This window comes from Aspergillus nidulans, chromosome V (assembly GCF_000011425.1).
Source record: "Aspergillus nidulans FGSC A4 chromosome V".
In the NCBI taxonomy this organism is placed as follows: domain Eukaryota; kingdom Fungi; phylum Ascomycota; class Eurotiomycetes; order Eurotiales; family Aspergillaceae; genus Aspergillus; species Aspergillus nidulans.
The window spans coordinates 1,123,228-1,145,027 of record NC_066261.1 but is presented as its reverse complement, the minus strand read 5'-3'; the positions used below and the strand labels follow the sequence as shown (position 1 = coordinate 1,145,027).

At 49.2% G+C, this 21,800-nt stretch overlaps 5 protein-coding genes across 5 annotated transcripts, besides 3 other annotated features; 2 read left to right on the top strand and 3 right to left on the bottom strand.

Moving 5' to 3' along the window:
- Positions 1 to 21,800: part of a sequence feature (contig 1.89 1..282268(1)) that runs on past the window's edge.
- Positions 51 to 1,695, top strand: ANIA_05164 (mitochondrial 37S ribosomal protein uS4m; the record flags this gene model as incomplete). Its single annotated transcript, XM_657676.2, has 3 exons — positions 51 to 86; positions 148 to 585; positions 633 to 1,695. 3 exons carry the CDS (start codon positions 51 to 53, stop codon positions 1,530 to 1,532), a joined length of 1,374 nt encoding a protein of 457 aa, XP_662768.1. The 3' UTR covers positions 1,533 to 1,695.
- Positions 1,956 to 4,041, top strand: ANIA_05163 (uncharacterized protein; the record flags this gene model as incomplete). The annotated part of the gene is made up of 1 exon (XM_657675.2): positions 1,956 to 4,041. Exon 1 carries the CDS (start codon positions 2,155 to 2,157, stop codon positions 4,039 to 4,041), a length of 1,887 nt encoding a protein of 628 aa, XP_662767.1. The 5' UTR covers positions 1,956 to 2,154.
- ANIA_05162 (pyruvate dehydrogenase (acetyl-transferring) subunit E1 alpha pdhB) lies at positions 4,160 to 5,772 on the bottom strand. The gene is made up of 4 exons (XM_657674.2): positions 5,607 to 5,772; positions 5,400 to 5,533; positions 4,880 to 5,334; positions 4,160 to 4,827 (listed from the first exon to the last, which is right to left on the bottom strand). The coding sequence occupies exons 1-4, from the start codon at positions 5,727 to 5,729 to the stop codon at positions 4,322 to 4,324; spliced, it is 1,218 nt and encodes a 405-aa protein (XP_662766.1). The 5' UTR covers positions 5,730 to 5,772; the 3' UTR covers positions 4,160 to 4,321.
- Positions 9,889 to 13,201, bottom strand: ANIA_05161 (uncharacterized protein; the record flags this gene model as incomplete). Its single annotated transcript, XM_657673.2, has 6 exons — positions 9,889 to 10,242; positions 10,308 to 10,510; positions 10,605 to 10,690; positions 10,821 to 11,036; positions 11,092 to 11,455; positions 11,837 to 13,201. 6 exons carry the CDS (start codon positions 13,199 to 13,201, stop codon positions 10,119 to 10,121), a joined length of 2,358 nt encoding a protein of 785 aa, XP_662765.1. The 3' UTR covers positions 9,889 to 10,118.
- ANIA_05160 (uncharacterized protein) lies at positions 16,498 to 17,623 on the bottom strand (the record flags this gene model as incomplete). Its single annotated transcript, XM_657672.1, has 6 exons — positions 16,498 to 16,582; positions 16,666 to 16,677; positions 16,902 to 17,069; positions 17,102 to 17,224; positions 17,317 to 17,402; positions 17,501 to 17,623. The coding sequence occupies 6 exons, from the start codon at positions 17,621 to 17,623 to the stop codon at positions 16,498 to 16,500; spliced, it is 597 nt and encodes a 198-aa protein (XP_662764.1).
- Positions 21,304 to 21,311: a sequence feature (Short protein (ANIA_11466, CBF80986.1) was converted to a misc_feature.).
- Positions 21,555 to 21,621: a sequence feature (Short protein (ANIA_11466, CBF80986.1) was converted to a misc_feature.).

Sequence of the window (21,800 nt, the reverse complement as noted above, 5' to 3'; positions counted from 1 at the left end):
TTGAGGACTGAGCAGTCGGAGAAGAACATCAAGACAACTGCACCGCCAGGATGAGGAACAGGGCTACCACACCGCTAAGCAAGCCAGTATGACTGCCTCTTCGAGGACTACAAGATGAAAACGAAAAGCTGACCGACCCCCTCGCAGAAAATCCGGCAGTCATGGAGCAAATACAACTTGTATAACCTCAACCGCATCCGCAACCCACCCACAGCAAACAGAACCTTCTTCCAGCAAAAATGGACAGCCAAGGCCATGGCCCGCGCTTATCACGGTGAACAGGTTCGCGAGAGTCAATGGACGCGCATGTTCTCGCGGCGCCTCCGCAGCGTCGTGCCCATGAGTCCCTGGAAGATGGCGCAGGATGATGGATCCAGCATGGCTGCTGGGCGTGGTTCGGGCCTGGAAACAGACATGCGGTCTCGTGCTGCAGACGTCAGGACAAAGACACCATACACGAATATGACGTTTGCCCCATTGGAGCGGAGGCTGGATGTTGCTATTTTCCGGGCGCTGTTTGCGAGCAGTGCAAGACAGGCGAGGCAATTTGTGCTGCATGGCGCTGTAACTGTCAATGGGAAGAAGGTATTATTTAATCCCTGGCATTCGAGAGGATGATCTGACAAAGCTAGATGAGGTACCCTGGTTACCTTCTCAACCCCGGCGATATGTTCCAGGTCGACCCCGAGCGTGTGATGTATGCTACCGGTGCGCCGAAAGACAAATTCGAACGCCGCGAGGCCCGTGTTGAGCGCAAGAAGGCCGTGGAGACCGAAAAGAAAGAGGAGGGCGAGGGCGAGGAGGCCAAAGAGGGCGAGGAAGCAGAAGCTAAGGAAACCGAGGAAGAGAAGCTTGACACGCGCGAGACGCTGAAGCGCCTCCTTTCCCAGGCCAAAAACATCATGGGAAGCAACAAGGACGTGCTACCCGCCAAACGCAAGCAGGAACTGCGTGGCTTCCAAAAAGCCGTCCGTCGTGTCATGTCCAAGAGTGGTGCATCCACATCTACGCTGACCGATAACCTCGAGACCCAATTCGCCGAGCTTCTGAAGCTCCTTAAGGCCACTAAGATCCAGCCCAAAGAAGAGAAGGAGTCCAAGAAGGAAAATGCAGACGCCGCAGCCAAGTCAGAACCAGCAGAAACAGAAGCCACTGCCAACGCGTCCAACCCTGTGGACACCAAACCCACAGAAGCCCTTACCGAGGCCTTCCGCCAGGCCACGCAGAATCCAGAAGGCGAAGTTGATACATCAGAGCTGACTGAGGAGGAACTCGACGTGCTCAAGCGCGCCCTCGTCCAGATGCGCGACAACCCCATCGATCACTCAAAGCCCTACGCTACCCCTTGGCGGCCACGCGATTACATGAGCGCCTTCGCTTTCATCCCTCGATATCTGGAGGTCAACCAGAACATCTGCGCAGCGGTATACCTTCGACACCCGGTCGCTCGGCCCGGACACTCAGAAGTGCCCACGCCGTTCGGCGAGGCGGTGTCGACCGCTGCATTTTCCTGGTACTTGAGACGGCGGTAGAGTTCGTCTTGACCAGTTGCTCATTGTTTCTCCGCTACCTTCTTCGCTTATGTATTACTGGGATCAGGCGCACCTTGTATTTGTCAGTTGGTCCGGCAAGTGGCCGTTGTTCACTTTACGGGCTTATGTAAATTAACGCAATAGAGAAGCCTTTCTTGAATACATTAATTCTCGACTACAGCCTGAACCCTGGACTCTGTTTCATGAATTAGTGTCCTTGCAATGAATGGTGAACAAGGTGTAAAAAGAGGCGAAGCAATGAAAATCCACAAACTTATTCGAATTTCAGTACGGTAATATTACATCTTATAGGCGAAAAGTGCTGCAGTAGTGGGGTCGAAAATGTAATTGCAAAACCCTCAGGGGAAATTTTAACGCCCGCCCGATGATCTCGAAATCAACATCACCCGCAGCTGCATCACAACAGGACTCCATTTAGATCTCCGCTTGTGACTACTACAATCTTTTAGATTATTCCTAGCTATCTGGGGCATATATATTTATATTACTACCGCATCTTCTGCCATTCTTTAACCTGAACTCGAATTTACCCAGTCAACGCTGGACTGGAGACAACCAGAGTCTCAATAGGACCGACCCCTCGGGGGCGAGATAGAGGGCGATGTACAATCCCTGGAGCACGCACCACACGCAAGCACCGCACCCCCATCACCACAGTCACCACGCCCAGACACACCCTCATCACAGCCATACACAACATGCCCATCACGCCCACCACGCCCCTACCGTGACCTCGGTCTCAGGCACGGTCTCCGTCCCTGGTACGGTCTCGCCTGGAACGCGCCTCGTCGAGCTGGACTCCTCCCCTAGCGCCTCGCCGTCAACTTCGTCATTTCGCATGAATTGGCTCCCGTCCATGTTGAATGGGCACGGACGCGTGCATGGCCATACCACCACTCATAACCCGGGGCACAATGCGTCGCTGCCGACAATCTCGTCGAATCTGAGGATGCAGCATTCAATTTCGCAGCAACAGCAGCCGCAGCAGCATCAGCACCAGCAGCATCAGCAGCAGACGCAGGCGCCGGTATCGATGATTGTTGATTCGAGGGCGGCGCAGTCGGGGGGTGCGGTTGTGGGGACGGGCGGCGGCGGAGGAAACCAGGCAGGACAGGTGGTGTCCGTGGAGAGCGAGGAGAGTGATCGTTCTGAAAGCCCGGGTGGTACGCCGGGGACGCGGGATGCAAGCGGGGCAGACGCATTGGGCGAGCCGGAGTTTACAGGCGAGGGAGGGCAGAACGGTCGTGATGGTGATATTGACGTGGAGGTATTAGCAGAGAACGGCACAGACGTTACGGGAAAGGGCGTCGGTGTTAGCATTGGGTCTAATGGCGAAATCACTCGTACACTGCCGTCCGGTCTGAACCTGACAAGTCGGAAACACGGCAAACGCTTGACTACAAAGGAGGAAGTATTTCTCTTCGAAATTTGCAACCGCCACGCAGCCGACTTTGGACGACGCAGTAATCTCTGCAAGTGGTGGATGACGGTGACAATGGAGTTCACGCGCGGTCAGAAACACCCTTATTCATGGCACTCTGTGCGCCGGAAGGTTGAGCTCGTCACGAAGCAGCGCATGAAGTTCCTCGAGGAGCAGCGCGAGAAAGGCGCGTCAGGGACCGAGACGGCAGAGGATTTGTCGAATCCGCGGTGGCGTGCTGTTGTTGATGCGTGGATCCCGACGTGGCAACGGTGGGAGGAGGCTGAGGCACGGCGAATTGAGAAGAGGGATTCAAGACGCCCAAGGAAGAGGAAGTGGACTGCTACGACGCCCACTGCGTCTGTAACGGCTGGAGATGGATGGGATCTGCCCAGTTCCTCTGCTCCGGGCTCTGGGGAAGCGTGGCGGGCACCGTCGAGTACGAGTAGTAGCCCTATGGTTAACCAGACCCCGACAGCGCCGTCATCGACACCTGTCTCTTCAACGCCTGTCCGTCTACCACCAGGCTTCGACACACTTTTCTCACAGTCCTCAAAAACACCGCCCGTATCAACGCCCTTTAATCCTCCGACGCAAACTCATAACCACCGCACCCCCCAAACAAGCCACACCCACAACCATACTTCCAACCCCAGTACAAGTCACAATCAACCCTCAACACCAATTACCACAAACCCTCCACCCCAGCAAACCCCCGACAGCGCAGTGATGGTCGCAATGCTTGAAACCCTGGGGAAACTAAACAAGCATCTCGAGTCGAACCCGACGGCTTCTTCCCTTCTGCAGACTGGCACAAATCCGAACTCAGAACCTACATCAGCGCAAGTCCAACCCGCTTCTCAGGATAGTAACGGCGGGGCAAATGAGGATGCTCGAACACCCTCACGAAGCATATTGAGAAAACTCAAGGAAGACCTGAAGTCAGAGATGATGGAAGAATTAAGGGCAGAATGGGATAAAGAGCGAGCCGTTTTGGAAGAGAAACTTGATTCTGTACAGAGGACGCAAGAGATGATTCTTGATATGCTAAGGCAGGAACCTTCATGATATGACCAAGGGTTCATTTCGGTTCTGAATTTCTGGCGTTGCGGTTTGCGATTGCATATGATACCTATTTTGTTAGCCTTATTATCCGCATGATTTTACGAGACTCCTGTGCAAGATGATGGCCTACCAATAGTCTTTATTTGCTATATGGCCAATGCAAACAAAATCCGGCTAAATTACAAAGTAAACATCATGTGGACAAGTGTACCGCTCTTATACTCGCTTCCCTCCTCCGCAAGCGTAGAGAGAAGATAATGAAACAAGCACTCTATGCAAAGAACTAGTAGTAGAAAGTCTCGTCAACAGTGCGACCCCTCATCCATCGAGGCTCGCTGCCGCGGACGTAGATGTCTTCGAACAGGATGCGAGAGTTGTTCTCGGGCAGAGGCATCTTCTCGGCAATGGCAACCTCCTCGTCGACGTGAGCACGGGCGCTCTTGTCGAGACCCTTAAGGTCCTCCTCGCTCATGACGCCCCAGTCAAGGATCTTCTGCTTGAGACCCTGGATAGGATCCTGGGTGCTGCGCATGCGCTGGATCTCCTCACGGCTACGGTAGGTGGTACCGGGGTCGGACATGGAGTGACCACCGTAGCGGTAGGTGACGTACTCGTAGACCAGAGGACCGTTGCCAGAGATGGCATAGTCCTTACCGTACTTGACGGCAGCCTTGGTGGCGAGAACATCCATACCGTTAACCTTGATACCAGGGATGTACTGACCACGCTTGTAGTAGTCGGTCAAGGCAGAGGAACGAGCGGCGGAGGTACCCATACCGTACTTGTTGTCTGCGATCATTAGCCAGTGGAAATTAAAATGAATATGCCATGCGAAACTTACTCTCGCAACCGAAAAGAACGGGAAGGTTCCAGAGCTTGGCCATGTTGAAAGCCTCAAAGACCTGACCCTGGTTGGAAGCACCATCACCGTACAGAACCACACTGGTGGACTTCTCCTCGTTGTACTGCTGAGCAAAGGCAAGACCGGCACCAACAGGAACCTGGGCACCGACAATACCGTTACCGCCATAGAAGTTGGGGGCGAACATGTGCATAGAACCACCCTTGCCGTAAGCAATACCCTCGCGACGACCGAGCAACTCTCCAATAATCGAGCGGATAGTACCACCGCGCATCATCGCGTAACCGTGGCATCGGTAAGCAGTGATGATCTTGTCCTCGCGGGTGAGGGCGTGTTCGATACCGACAGCGACGGCTTCTTGACCGGTTGACAAGTGGCAGAAACCTCTGATCTTCTTCTCCTTGTACAGACGGTCGGCGGCCATCTCCATGCGTCTAAACCAAGGGTCAGTATAAATTCGGAAAGTTTCGCGATCCAAGGAAGGGTAAATAGTTCATACCGCATAGCGACCATGTCGTAGTACATCTGCTTGAGCTCCTTCTTGGTCACCTCCAGGGTGTAAGGCGGAGGGTCGATCTCGTAAGTCTCGAAGCTCTCATCAGAGAGACGGACAGTGAAAGGCTTGTTCTCATCCTATCGAACGCGCATCAGTATCAAATTCGATCCCGTTGCGCAAGATTTTCAGCTCGGGATAGCTGATACCGACCTCTGGGATATTTTCAGCATGCGACGAAGCGGCGTCGGTGGTGACGGAGCGGCGAGCAAGGGGAGCAAAAGCCTGACGCCTCAGAGGCGCAGCCTGACGGGCCCACGCAGTTCGGAACAACATGATGGACGGTAATCAAGCAATGGACGGAGGAGGGAGAAGGAGGAGTGAGACGGAGATGTTATCTTTCAACAACAGCTGGAGATGTTGGGAAACCACGAAGGAACTTTCCGGTCCCGCTATGCCTGATCGGGACCGTCTCTTAGATAAGCCTGATTGCTTCGGTCGCCGGTGTGTAGACTGCAAACACTACAAACTCATCATCAAGTACTCCAAAGTCTCCACTTCCTCGTTGTTATTGTGGATACTCAATGGGGAATGGACAGAAGCTGTATCAACTACACGAACGTAGCGTACTAAGGTTCGGGCGTTAAAACGATTGATTCTCTTATCTTGATGACGATAGATAGATCTTCAATCTCTCTTGTGATCGATACAATACACAGAGGGGTCAGATTAGGGGTCACATATTAGGCCGCTTATATCATGTAGTGTAAACCAGCCCCAAAGGTTTTGGTTTGGTTTTATTATTTAACGTCACTCGGCGATCACGGGACCCACGTGATCTGCGGCCTCCCAGGGGGCATCTGGACGAGCTGTCTAAACAGGAACCCCTAAAACTAGCTGGATACAGGTTTGAAGCAGCAACTATGGACAATATATGTTGGAAATGAGCGGAAGAAGCATCCGGCGCTACCCTGGCCAGGTCTTCGAGGGCAGATGCCCGTTTTGACTACAACCAGCTCCAGAGGCTCATCGTGTACACCGTGTACACGATGAAGGTTACATGATATTTCCATCAGTTGTGACTTACTGTATTCTATATCTGCTTCGCTCATTCCACGATTCACGACTTGCGGAGGACTCAAAGGACTACACAGAGTATATCTCAGCAAGCTTCACCTATGCTCGAATAGACGCGTCTTAAGAACGCTATGACAAGCTGAATTCTCAATCCGGACAAATTGGGACATCGGAATATCTTCCGTGCAGTTCAGCACCCGTATTTCGCCAGCAGGTCAGGCTATGCTTATCTCATTTTACCTCTGAAGTGTCAGTCATCGCCCTGAATTGATGGGAACCGGCGCTGTTCAGTCCAGCTGATCGGAATGGTAATTCAGCATGCTTTCGTGCCTCGGGCTTGGTAAACGCGAGAGGAGGTCCCAGGCTTCTACCCTGAGATTCAAAAAAAAAATTTTGCAGTCAACATGATACGGCCATCTACCTAGGCTCTAACAGTCCCGTAGGTTCGGAGAGTTGGTAGAAATATCACAGACGTTCCAGAATTGAGTCCCCTCAATGCCCTCCACAGTTGCTGCGCAAAGGCTACTAATGCGCTACATCGTCGTCTTCTTACCCTCAACATGGAATTTACGATCTGGCAAGATGCAATGCTTCTTAATGACCTGCCAAGTACTTTATGCGACTGGCCGATCATAGAACGGTATTTGACACTAGCCTTCGCTGGAAGATCCGGTCAATGTGTCGCCTATGGGCCGTTTTATATTCCAAAGAGCTACTGTCAACCGCGTTGACACAATTTAGCCCTAGTTTCCTTCAAGACTGCAGCAACTCTCAACAGGCGTTATCAAAAATACTTCTACAAAGTTGCGCTTGGCGCACGCAGTGTTCCCACTGTCAACTTTATAGCTTGGATTGTGATGCAATTGAGACGATGACAGAATGCGGATTAGGGTCAATCGCGGTGCCCATTTTCTTCCTCCCTGAAGCCTGTACTGGTCACGAATACCGGCCAGATATCCTGTAGTTCTTGGCCTGGAGAGTGTTGGGCTGATATATTTGGTGTCCCAGTAGAAAAGCAGCGAGTTTATTGACGAGTATAGATGTCTGCGCAAGGTAGCCGGCCGAGAAAGCTTAGAGTACGAGCTATACACTTCAGATCACTCTAGCGCAAGCATACAACGCTATAATCAGCTTAGACGCAACTTTTACTGTCTATGCAACTTTTACTGTCTATGCCTTTCTCTTCCACCGGAACAAAGGCAGTCTGTCTATTCTCTTTTTATGGGAGGGCTGCCTCGAGAAACGTATCGCACACTCCCCTTGACCTTATCCTTGCCCGTATGCTTACCCGTTGCTCCATGCACTCTCTTCATTGCTCCGTTGTAATTGGCAAAAACTTCACGTAAAGGACCTTTGGTGCCGGTCGAGATTCTTGTAACCTATCATGGCACGTTGGCGCCAATAGCCAAATTCTAGCGAAGCATGAATTATCGTTTTAGGCTCTCTCAGAGCCCCCAGTGCAACACTTTCAGCGGCCAGGATATGAAGCTCGCGGAAGAGAAAAAATCCCAAGAATGGGATTTCCTATAAGGCTTATGTGATAAAAACTGTGTTTAGGTTCATCTTCATTAGCTACCCCATGCCAAAACCGAGTTTCGATATCTTCTATATAGACTGGCCATGCCTGAACTTCTGCCACAAAGGAGACGAACTACCTCTCTAACCCTCACTCACCACTTCTCCCGCTGATTGTAATTCTTGTAGTTTAAAGCCTCTTAAGTCCACGTTGTTGCGCAGGTCACAATCTGCACATATATTCTTGTTATCAAGAAGCAGTATCCATCGAGCAGTTCTTTTTTCCCAAGGTGCCAGCAGATCACCCACCTCCTGCGGCTTTTGATTTCATTGCCTTTAATCGATATCGACATAAAGCATTAGTACGTGCTTATTGGATATCGCATCTCTTAACAAGCTGAAATTCATTATAGCTGCCAACTACAGCTTGCCTGTTATCGGCGGCTCATCAGGAATCTCTTCTCCCACCTCAAAGGTGCCTTTCCTCTTTACCCCAACATCTCAAGTCCCTCAAGCTGACATGCGGTCTAAAGAAGCAAGAAATATACTCACGGGGAAAGGGCCGTGTTCGGCCGCATGTTTTCTTTTCAGGCGCTGTCCTTTTTTATTGGTACTTATGAATAGCGGGTTAGGGCAGTTTTTGCAACAATATCATCCACAGAAAGACGGAGTTATACGTTTCTCTATTCACTATTCACGGTAAAAATAGTGGTCTCCAGGGCTGCACCAAAAGAAACGCAAACGCCCTGTGTCTGAAGGATATTCGCCTCGTTGATAGCTTGCGCTTTCAGGAGCACAACCGAAGCCCAGATTTTACACGCAGAGCAGAGCCATTAAGTTTCAACGACACATTAAGAAAAGAAGATGCTGAAAGATCAGCTCCGATTAGAATAGAACAACGGATTGTCGAAGTTGTCTTGATCTCTGGATAGTTGGACCCAGATTGACTCTTGTCCATCGACAATCGTTCCATCTCTAGTTGAGGATTACCACGCAGCCAACGGTCTAATGATCATATAAGATCTCGGCCCCTACCTTTGTCAGAGAAACTCGTGTTCGCTTTTTAAAACGGATCTCGATTGTCCAGATATAGTCATCATATTTAGAGTTATATCTCACAGTACGGTTCTCTTAACGAGAACTATTTTATTTTATCGACATATTCCTAGTGTAGTATTATGCTGCCAGGATTCCTGGACAATATCCCGCAAGTCTTCAAGTGTCGCATCTGCTGTGTAAAGTGGTATTTCTGTCCAGCTATGATCTGCTGCTAATACGCGTTTAGTTGCTTCAACTGAGCAACACCTCCGTGACACTTCTGTAGATTTCTCACAAAAATCGAAACAGTTGACTCTAATAATGGGTTGATGTGGGTGTTCTGGTCAAAAGAAATGGCCAACTTGGATACCATCACTCCCAGGTCCTGATTCACCCTGAAATATTGCCATACTTTGGATGTTTCACATTATCTGCTTAGTCTGCCAGTTTGCATTTCCAGGAGGGTAGTCTTGGCTGAATTATCATGCAATTCCTGGGCCTCTTGGATGTTTGAGGGAACAGCGTGGTGTAGGTACGTCTGGATTCAATAGCAAGGTAAGGAAAGAGAGGGTCACCAGAGGTATATGGGCATGCTATTAACGTTACTATCGTTGAATAAGGACATACTCAATATGCGGGTGCGACATTCAAGATCTTGGCCTAATGCCTTGGAAAACGGGGGGCTATTCTGGCATAATCGAAGCATGATGCTTGACAGATCTAACTAGAAGCTTCTTGAAATATGCGGTTTTGCCTTGCGCCAAAGACAAATCCTCCACGCAATGTTGATATATACTTGACTGCGGTACCATTGCAGGTCTGCTTGAAGTCGCTTCGGTAAAGCAGCAGCTCAATATAGGAGATCAACGAATATGCAAGACCTAACCGTCTCATTTCCTAACAGGCATCCACAGACAGGGCAGTGGGATGGCGTGGGCATGTTGTGAAGGCAGATCTGTAGATCTGCAATAACAGCAGGACAGGCACCTGTGGTGTGCCAGAGCAGGGATGAAGGGGTGAACGGTTAGAAAGGCAGCAACTATGAGTGATAGAAGTTGAGACTATACACTTCGAATATGTGTTATATGCACGTCTTTATACCCTGGAAGCATCCATATTGTTGCACCCCAAGGACAACCTTAGAAACATTCTAATGACAAACCGGTTAGACAACCAGTGACCGTCGAAGGGCGGATCAGTGGCGAGGAGATGAGTAGTTCTACGCTTACGTTAGTATGCATATATACAGGCTATATAGCAGGCCGCAAGGGGAAAAGAACTTACTTGCGTTCTCGAAGCATGAAATCAAAAGTATCCCGTGCCCGTAGGACGAATGAATCTAGGACCACGCGAATATATTCCTTCCACTCGTCTTGCATTGAGGGGAGCGGGCCGGCAGGGTACCCGGCCTGTCTGTGCCAGTTGTCCCACGAGCCAAAGTGGCCGTAGATTGCTTCATATGTGGAGCAGAACTTGTCCCATACTTCCTGGTTATTGAGGTAGCTGACGATCAAGCCTGAGCGAACGACATGGTGAGCGATGGCACATGGGGATAATAGTAGTGGACTCAGTAAGGCTTACCCACCTCTTTAAACAGGCTGCAATTGAGCGTCTTTGTCCATGCGCTTGTATTTGTCTCGGTCTGTTGGCTCGTTGCCCGTAAACATCTGGAGCAAGGGCAAAGTTAGATTCAATACAAAGGTAGTGCTCAAGGTGCTCAAGGTGCCTCATGCTGCCTTTTTTTCCCATTCGGTCTTGCAAGCATGATCGTCAGTCGGTCCAAGCGGTTTTTGCTACCTAGCTCGGACAGGAGAACGTTGATAAATGCAGTTTGTTTTCCGTCAAGTGTCCATGGGTAGTAGGCGCGCGGTCTCAGGAAATAGTCTTCTGAACTCGAACAAGGGAACTTGCTGCTTGCGCTGGCAGGTATTGGCCTCTGGTTCTTTATCTTGCCCTGCTCCAGCCACCAATCAAAGAAGTCGCCAATGAGCTGGCCTTCAAAGACATGTTCGGCTGGAGCAATGTGTCAGTTCTACCAGATAGCCCCAAGGAAAGGGAATATTCGTACTCTGATAATTCGTTCTTATCCTCGTTGGGCTGCCATTCGTGTCCCTGGCCCATCTGGTATCGTGGCTGGTCAGGCCTCCTACTGCCCAGTTGGAGCAGCTGTCCGAGGTATTGCCCCAGTAGCATGAGATAGAGTCCCGCGCGCCATTCTCGATTCCTTCCCAGTCGTAGTCAGGACGGCTGGGAAATGCCGGATAACGCCAGTCGCCAGTCAGCCAGTGACTGTTCCCGCATGCTGTCACCTTCTTGGTACCCATGGTCGCCTGGCCATCGACTCGAGGGATCAGAACGTGCAGGTCCTCGGGGTTGCAGGCGGATGTGTATGTATGTGCTGGGCTAGCATAGTTCCTTATTTTTCGTCTTTTCTAAAAAAAAGTTAAAAAATGAGTGGGTTAAGGAGAAAGATAGTTCTCCTTAATGGTGTGTACACTCTCTTCGAATTTGAAGCTCCCAAAAAAAAGAATAGTAAGAAAAAGTGGTAATGGATAACATCATGTACTAGCTGCATATAACCCCTCTGCATATAGTGGCCAGGTATATACACATGTTCAGCCATCTATCTCGCTCTTGTAGAAAGAAAATAAAAGAAACAGCCCCTGTCTTACCCCAAGCCCGCTCCCCTAGTCGCCTTCATTCTTCCACTCGACTCCAGGCAGAAACGCATCCCGAATCAGTCCTTTGGCATCCACAGCAATACCACGACTCCAAAACGGGTTCTCGCCCTCCCCGTACAAGAACTCACATACCTCATTATCAAGCCAGACCGCATGCCCGATCCGATTATAAGAGGTAGGTTTGGCGAGCGAGACGACCGGTCTATCTGCAGGGTCTCGCTTCCGCCAGTCCAGTTGATCACGCATGTCTATGAGGAGTTCACGGTAGGAGCCACCGTGGTCAACAAAGTAGAGGAACCCCAGATACACGGAGCGGAGGGTCGGCGGTAGTGCGAAGAGGAAGGAGATGATGTCATCCTTATCGACATGAAAGCCAGAGAGACTGAAATGGCGAAGGGACTTCCACTCATCAACTGGGAAGATTGTGCGGAGCGGGACGAGTTGATCACGACCGCCCGCGCTCCAAGGAATGGTACTGTCGGACGCCGGGTCCTCCTCAATATTTGTAGATAGACTAATATGTTCAAGGCCGTGGGCTCCACTGAGAGCGCGACGGAGAAGTCCATCCCTATAGGCGGGCCATCCCGTGCGTTCCTGGCCGCAGACTAAAAGGGAGAGGTCGAGACGGGCGAAGCCCGGTTTGCGAAGGATAGCCGCAAAGTCAGTGTATTGCGCATTATGGGTTTCGAAGACGCAGCAGTTGAGCCCTGTCTGAAGGGTGTTAGCAGTTATAATTAGCTCAGAGACATGGTGGTCCGCATAGGAGGCCAGGGCGCGCGTTACAATGCCGAAGCCCCGAAAGTCTTTCCGTGTGGCCTCGTCCTCCCACGGCGTTGCTTCTGGTGTGAACGTCCCCTCGGGGTTGTCCGGCCAGCCGCGGGGAATTGGGTAGTTGAAGCCCTTTGGGAACGCGCGGATCATCGGCGTCTCATACAGGGGTGTGAAAAGCCAGCCGTGCACTGCAGGCGTGATGGTTACCCTCTTGAGAGCTGGAAACCGGCGCAGACCGTACTCCAGGGCCTCAGCATCCATATCAAAGATAATTGTGTCCTCTTGCTGCTGGAGCAGATTTTGGTAATATTGCCAGAAGATCTTCAAGGGCGGCTCGGCAGCAGCTTGCTCCTCTATAAGTGCGATTTGCTCGATGCGGCCCTGGTCGGGGTAGTTGCCCATCTCAAGGTCTTTCCTGTTTTCTTTACAGGAATTGACAAACCACTCAGGGCATCCAGTCTCCTCATCAATCCAGAGATCCTCTCGCTCGTCAGCGATGTGGAACTCGCCCAGCGGGGCTTTGATGAAGCGTGCATCATCCCAGATAATTTCTTCAATTCCATGGCGGAATCTCTCACTGTCTGCGATTGCGCGAAAGACAGCAATATTGAGTGGGTTTGCCGAGAGAAAGGCACGGTCAAGGCGAAGGCTGACGGTGTTGCAGAGGGGTTTGCAAGTCATACGAAGGGTCTTGATGCTGCTGTTGGGGAGGTAGCTGGCGATCATCTGGATTATATTTCCACCGGAAAGTCCGCGAAGCTTCGAGTCATTTTATGTGTCTCTCTTGGTGAATGGCATCAAGTGCTTGAGTGGCTTTTTTCGAGGTTTGATGTGGCATCTCCATGTAGGCTCAGGAGGAAGAAGGGCGAATATAGCCGTATCGACTACACACGCGTAGTCTGCTAAGATTCGGATGCCACTATGACGATTATCTCTCTATGTATTCTCTGATAGATGCTTAATCCTTCATTGCTCTCAACACAATGAGGGGTCAGATCCTCAAGGGTTGTAGACCGCGAACAAGCCGCCATATCACGTGGCCTCAGCGAGTTTATCGCATACATGATATTTTCGTACCAAGGTTATTAGTTTAGAGGCTTAGGGGTTCAGGTTAGTCTCGGCGGACGATAGTTAACTAAAATTGATGACCATCTTTATACCTCTCTACATGAGGTCGCTGGCGACCGCCAAATTGGGACCCAAGCCCTATAGCTGCCTGCGGGGGCACGGTTCGGATGACGTAATCAAACCAACCATCTCTGGCAGTTACTTATTGCGGCGTAAATATAAGACATAGTTGCTATCCCAGATATCATCTATGTTTGAGAGGCGAACGAATCTATCATTGGCTCTTTTCTCTGTCGGCCAAAATCCTATACTCTCTTCCCAGCAGAACGCTCTGATACATCCAGCGAGACGTCAGAAATCTCTAACCGAGGACATGAAAACAGGAAGCAAGCCTAAGGTTGAACTAGCATATTATTTGATGGGGATTTCGTTTCTGCCATCACACTTTATTGCACTAGCTAACTTTTCCTTAACTTATTAAAGTAAATATGCTCTTGGGCAAGAAACTCTTCTCTAATATACTCAAAGATCATGAGGGCAGTCCCCAAGGTATGACATTCAAGCGATGCTTGTCTACGGTATGCCTTCGCCAATACACCTCATTGTCTGCCGACTCGTTGCCGTAGTTACAGTGACGATCCTCGATGCTCAGCTTGGAAGTGTCGCAACAGACCTTTGTGGCGGGAGTACTGCTTAAGACGCCGATTGTCAAAACCCGTGGTGCGGTTTCCATAGCATTGAAAGCACGCTCGGGGCTTCAGGGCAGTCCGAATGTCTTTTGTCAGCCTCCTGCAAGGCGATTCCATGCCGCCAGGCGGCGGGGCAAGAATAGGAGGTTTCTTTTGCATGTTCTTTATCTCTAGAATCAATATCTCCTTGATTTGGCATGTGGTGTCAATCTCATTAAGGCGACAATTTCCGCCGTTCAGTCACCCTAAGGATCCAGGCGAACTGGAACTCACGAATCTCAAGAGGCTTTTTTGGTAGCTATACCTTGAGTTTATGGCTACGAAGTAGGCTCTTCCTGAGTTTATTATCTAAAAGAAATTTGAGTCTAGGAAGAGGAAGTAGCAGGTTAGACAGGCGTTTGGATACAAGAAGCTTCAGCTGGACCGAGGTGACACCCTTGTCTACAAAGCATCATATTCCGAGTCTGTAGTCGTGTCTATCGTTCTCCACAGCTGCCAATAACTCATGTCCCCATGCTATGGACAAAGATTGATCAATGTTGTAATTAGGATCTACTCAGGTAACTTAGGGCTGGAAGTCACTTGACCTGTATCACTTGCTCAATCAACAGAATCTTAGAAGTCCATCAACCCAGTGAAACGCAGGCCTTTGCGCCTGAACTGTGGTGCACTGAGACTGGACAGTATAGCACTCAGTGTAGCTCCAGGCGAGCTGGTTGAGCTGCTTCAAGGGCTGGAAATCCGGACTCCGCAAGACAAGTTCGTAAATTTACCCTTGAGGTAATGCAGGGCTTTGGCGGTTTGGATAAGTTTGCTGTACGCCCAGCTAGTGTTATGTTTATGTAGGTGAAGATCCCTAAAAATATTTAGAACCTGAAAGGGGTAACTGTTTCATTGAGGACAACCAGCGTGAACAATTGGCAGAAGGGCCGCGATAGGGTACGAAACGCCCGACTGCGATCCTTACAACCAGCGCCATTGTCTTCGCCCTCTCGATTTTTCTCAAGGCTCTGACCAAGTAGTATGTGCCCATTGATTTGGTACGTATGGAACGGCTTCCATGATGGGGTGAGCTACCGCCCTTCACCTGAAGTTGAAGACGGTGTACTAACTGTTCGTCGGTCCCAACCAGATGCAATATCAGAGAACTGAGCACAGTACAGCAGTCAACCTCAATTTTCGATTCGTCGGTCTCGTATCTTGGGGGGGAGTAGAGGTGGCCGGAACAGTATGATCATACGCCATTCTAACATAACATAATCAATGCAGTGCAAGCATATACCTACCTAAGTTGGTAGTAACTGCAACATATCTCTAAACAAATCTCTGTGTTGAGCAGATCAACCGATAGACAACTGGTAGGCTGACAAAGGGGCCCTGAACGCTCACTGAATGCATTCCCCTTCGTATCTCTCTCAACTGAGCCTGTAGACTTCCAGAAATGAGACTACCGTAACCAATAGAGCGTACTGCATTAGATCGCGAGCACAACAAAGACATTACGGTTCTGCAAAACTCTTTATCACGCTTCAGAAGCAGCAGTCCCACACACGCTTTATGTTTTTGCCCGTTGAGAAGTCAAGTATGTAACAGGGATTTCGAGTATTGACATTTACATGAAATAGATCAGTAGCGGCACCGCCTAGCCCTGACCTATCTCGCATTGATAGAAACTCTGAACTTACCTCGCCAGTTCTGCTTCCTTGTCTTATATGATGTATGTCACAGTATCGATCTCAACCTCCGTGGAGGTTTTTTGCAACGGTAAAGAGATGGGCGGCACCTAATATGACCATGACCAGACGCGATATGAGCTTCTTCTTCCGCTGCTTGGGCTGCCCCAAATGAGCGGAAATACGCACCAGTACATTCACTGCTGAAATACACATGACAGCCTGGAGGAAGGAGTAGGGGCTGGCATTGCTCATCTCGTCGATGCAGCAAAGTAGGGGTTGGGGGACAGTGCTAATACATAGATGACCTGTATTGCCTTTTGCACCTTTCCGTAGTCTATGGGCAGTGTTCTAATAATATTCAGCTTCTCCCAGCTTCATGACTGGGTTACTCCGTAGCTGTCCGCAGTTGGCAAGAGAGGGAAAGCTTACCCATATACGATGAAAGACGGGGTAAACTGAAAAGCAGTGACTATTCTTTTTTCTTCAATAATCGTCACGCTGGTCTCTCCTCGATATCCTCTAACACTGCGTATAGTTTTCAGTTTCTGGAGAATCGCTGCAAGGCTCAAAGCACTGAATTTCCGAAGCCTCACAAGACGAGAAATGGAGCCATCACGGCCGCAGATAGCCTGGCAGCTGCGTAGTACAATTGGCGGTTCCAGCCAAAGTAATAACTGAGGCATTCATTGCAGTTATGCAATGTAAGGCCAAAGTAGGACTGGAACCCTCATCAGCAAGGGCTGTTGTTCCTACTGACCTGAGGAACACTCTGCCAGAAAAGAGAGCCAGTTTACTGATCAGCTGGAATACAAGTTCATTAGTCCTTGTGGATATAATCGAATAGTATAGCCATGGTATCGAAGGATCAAAATACATTAGGTTGAAAATTTGTTTCTAAGAAGAAAGATTAGTAATGTATCAGCAGCGGAAGCCCAAGCTGTATAAAAAGCCACAGTGCCTGCAGCAAACTTTGTCCCTCGTCCCAACACTGACCTCCTGGCAAGTCGAGCCTTAAACACAAAGCAAATAGCGCCTTGCACCGGAAGGCTCATGATAGCGGACTCCGATATCTCACACGGACTGTCTTCCTTCCGTGAGCAGGGACTAGAGCAGAGATCCCAGCGCAATGCAGGGCAGTGAGACACCGATGAGATCATTATCCTGTTTCAGAGTCAGTCCGCTTCATTTCTTACATACTTACTTGCAGCGGATATGGCAATGAAGTAGGGGCAGGACATACCGCCGAATGCTTATCCCTACACAGCAAACGATATTCTGCTTGCACTGTTGATTCAGGATATGTTCCGCGAGAAGCACTAAAACGCATCAAGATAGCTAATGTTAGAACATCACAATCACAATCACCTCTTAAAAGCAGCAATGATAGGTATGGCGAGTGTGCACTCACGAGCCATATCCAGCTTCGAGCACTGCGAAAACAGACCCAGCCCTTCTGCACCAGATCCACTGCCCAAAAGGCCACTCAGCGGCCCGCTAGTCACCTTGGTAGTATCACCTGCGTATTCCACTTCATTTCAGCATGATAGCTGCGCTTGGTCGCCGCATTTGGAGCTCCCCTGTTTGACTGTCACGTTGTCGGGGACCAAGAAGCGAACTCGCTGCTGCTCGAGTTCTTGTGCCGGTGCCGGTGAATTGGGGATAGCGTGGGCGGTGCCGAAGAGGAAGACTACAGCGAGGGCGGCTGCGAGCTTCATCTTGTTGTCTTTTTCTCTTCGTTTTTTCTTTCTTTGCCTTTTGTGGTGTCACCAGGACGTAGACAGAGGGTTGAAAGAGATGCAGAGGCGAATTTGAATTGAATGACTGTAAACAGAGAGAGGATAAGAAAAGCACAAGCAAAAGCTTATCTCGTCATTAAATACTTGGGACACTCTGTAGGAGTACAATCTATGCAAGTGGACCCGATTGGAGAGTGAGGCAGCGTCAGATTCCTGGCTCGCTAGGGAGTGCATTTCGCTCAAGATTAGGTTCATATTGATCCATGTGTCATTTCAGGGTCCAGCACTCGCTGGTCAATGGTCAATTGTCTATGAGGATTATGGAATTAAACGGAATGCCTTTGGCCCTCGAAAGAATGCACATCGCAAGTAGACTAGTGTATACAAACGTAATCCGCGAATCATGTTAGGACGGCTTGGGCACCTCCAAATTGATACTTTGCTTCTATCTGCTGTAAAGTATCTACTGAAAAGCCTGAATCAGGATCAGGCCTTTCCTTGGTGATACTCGGCACGCTGTCCAAGACGAGCCAATGTGCTATGGCTGCATTTGTAGGGCCTGATTGCAAACAATAAGGAACACAGATACTCACAAGTGATTACAATCCAGTCACGACAGATTCAAATTCTGACATGGGCTGTAGTTTCGCAATCGAGAAGCAGTATCTTAATTAGCTAGAGGCACAATAGCCTCTCTGTCTTGTCTTCGCTTCAAGATGTAGAGGTTTGTTTTCACATATTACCTCCAGAGAAATGCAATTAGATGGATAATTGAAGGATTCACCTTACCCACCTGAATAACAGATTAGTTAGGCACCAATGGGTTTAGGGCTACAGATAAGAGAGGCCTCTTCTGACCTCAGGATTCTTTTAAGCTACCAGATGTACGATTACAGGCGAGAAATGCCAACCACTTGTTCTGGAATGTAATGAGAGCTGGCGCCTTAAACTGCGCCTGACCACGCATGTGAACATCATACCATTATTGCAGTCGTCTCTACAGCCTTGGGCGTTGGCTGCTCCTTTCCTATAAAAACATACTGGAACTCGTAGGAAGTAAAGTGCGCTACATATTCCACAGTGGTAATGTGAATCAGATGGCCTTTTTAAAAGCATTTTCCCAAGCTCACCACAGGAGTTCACTCTTGAGAGTTTTCAGAGTGACACTGGGAGGTGAGTCCCAGGGTCCTACCCACTAGGAGACCTACAGCAAGACGCTTCATGAACTTATATAGGGCTAAGATATCCAATGCTCCTTTCATTGCAGAGGGGCTAGATAGTATCCACGTGTAATATGTCACACAGGACCAGAGCTGTATTGGTTCTGGTTTTGAAATACATCAGTACAGGAGGCAAGGGGCTTCGGAAAAACAAAGAAATATATGTACAGTTCGTTTATGTGCATTTAGCTTCTTAAAGCTTTAGCTTCCGTTCGTTACCATACAAATACACGTTACTTGTCATATCTGATTATCATCTGGAACCTGTCACATCTTCGGTACATGTCAGGACAACCTTATACCAGCCCTAAGCACACTGTCACTGGGATCCAGCCAATAGCACAGCGGGGCGACTGAAGCATCAGATATTTTTTTTGATCCCAGATACCAGCAGTTGTCGATTATACCAAGGTTCTGCTTGTCAACAACCCAAGAAGGCAATCTGTTTTGTTGTCGAGGATCTCGTTCGCACAAAAAATGGGATCGAGTTGCTTCATGACTGGTTTCAAACTATCATGTAGATCCCATCTGTATTCTGGTCTCCTGGCTGTGGAGGGCAAGAGAACGTCCCGAAGGCTGGGTTTATCGAGCAGCAATCAGTCATATTGAAGACATGGTGGTCCGCTTATATAGATAGTACGATGGAGACCGGGCTCGCAGGCCTCAGTTTTCAATGCTCTGAGTTAGAGAGGATACTAGTTATAATCATGTTTAATATTATTCTGCCGTCTCGTCAACCGTCCTGCCAAAACTGTTAGCTATGGTAAATAAACAGACAATGCTGATGCGTTTGTAGTCCATAATAATTCATGTGTAGAACTCAATACAACGGAGTCGGCTGAACGAGCTGTCAGATATGACCTTGACCTATTTGAAAGCCTTTGGAAGGAGGTTCAACTTTCTACTGGCGAAGGTCGACTATGGCCGAATTGACTGGGTGTCTAGCCTGCTCTGCTCGTATGTAATACTACCGGCTCCAACTTAGGCCTGCAGAGCTAAAGCTTGAGGAGATTCTCGGTCGCAAAGAACAGTCAAGCGTGTAACCTTCCCAATATTCTTCTCTAAACTTTGCAGCCACAGGTTAAATTTTATGCATTGCAGAATCCTCCTGTACTGTATTGTATGTTGGGCTCAGGTAGCGCTAAGTTCCGCAGAATTGCTGATTCAGATGGTCGTTTCAACGAGAAAAAAAGAAGGGGAAAAAAAAATAATGTTGCATCATCCGTGAATCGAACACGGGCCTCATCGATGGCAACGATGAATTCTACCACTAGACCAATGATGCCACTTGCTTGATAACTTTTGTTTATAATGATTTATGAGCAAAAAAAATCATTAACTTTTTTCCCGTCTTGCTTTAAGGTTATACTTCAACCCTACACTTCGCCATACGACACCCGGACTACAGCCAGGAACACCAGACACGTTCAGTAGACTCGGATGCGCCCACCGGCTTGGTAAGCGGATTGTAATGAAGTCTCTGGATTGGTAATCCCGCGAAATCTGCTCCGGCACATGCTATAAACCCCCCTCTCGTTCTCCTTCTGTTCCTTCCTTTCTTTCTTCTCTCCACCTGTGTGCCATTTATTTGTCGTATATCGCCATTTATATGTCGTTTATATGCCATGTAGTGCCATTTAGGGATCGTCTTTTTTCCCTCACCGCTCCGCCGGCTAGCTGGTCTAGCACCGGATGACTTCATGCTACGGGTGCACAACCAGGCGAAGGCCACATTGAGGTGCTCCAAGTCAGAAATGGCCGTTTGGCATCGCGTTTGTATGCTATGTGAGAGATAAACCGGTCTATTGGGCGTCTAGGCGATTTGGCGGTATCGGCCACACGTCGGACGGATATATATATAGCTGCAACATAAACTACATGGGCTTGGTACGAATTATGAAAGACTTTGCTTGGCGGCCATACCCTGATAGAGCTCAGATACGGGTTAGCTGTAGTCATTGTCCAGCTAAAAATGCCCAGAAAGTAAAGTAACTTCACGGCGCAATAGACGTTCCATGTCCCAGCCATACGAGTCTCGCGTCTTACAGAGACACACTCGTCCACACCTCGTCAACAGACTTGTTGATACCGGCGACAATATTGAGCTCTCAAGTTTCAGAAGTTAATTAATTTGCTTTTTGGACGTTTCACAGATACTAGACCAAAAGTATCATCACTGCATGGGTGATGGTGTTGTGAAGTGCGCCATTTACTCCCCAGATTGGAACCTCGAGGCTGACCGAGCCTGCCCAGCACTAATTTATCGGATAGGCAGGATTCCAGCCAATGCCCAGGCTAAAAATGCACTGAGAAGATCGCCCACCCGGTGTCTAGGCACCTCCTAAGAAGGTTTTCAGCCCTCATACCTTCTAATCACGATACTGTGCGATGAGGGAGAAAAGGGATGGAAAGAAGACAAAAGCAATATAAGTAGTCATATCATACACCTATAAAGAATAGTAGCATATAGAATAGTAGCACTGGATCTCTCCCTCAATGTACTGCAAGTCTTAATATTGCAGTAAAAACTAGCCTCCTTGTCTTAACGCCATCTTTCTCTCCGCTCATGGAATCGACCTCCCACTTCCGCCAGTAATACCGTAGCCCCTATAAGCAGATGTTGCCTCTATTCAACGCCAGCACTGAAATCTAACATGGTGCATGGACTGCTTCACCCAGAATATACTCACTATGGCCGCTCGGAACGAATCCATTGATTGACAGACTCGATGCTTCCATTATCACCATTTCAGCCATTTTTGAGGCACTGTGCAGAGCCTCAGTATTTATAGCAAGGCCATTATCGCTCAATTCATGGCCCCATGCAAGCAGAGTCGAGGTCTCGTGGGGTGGAACGTGCTCCCTCACACTGCGGAGCGCGAAATGCGGCTCACATCATCCTCATTAATCCCAGTCCCAACACCAATCAGAGCTCC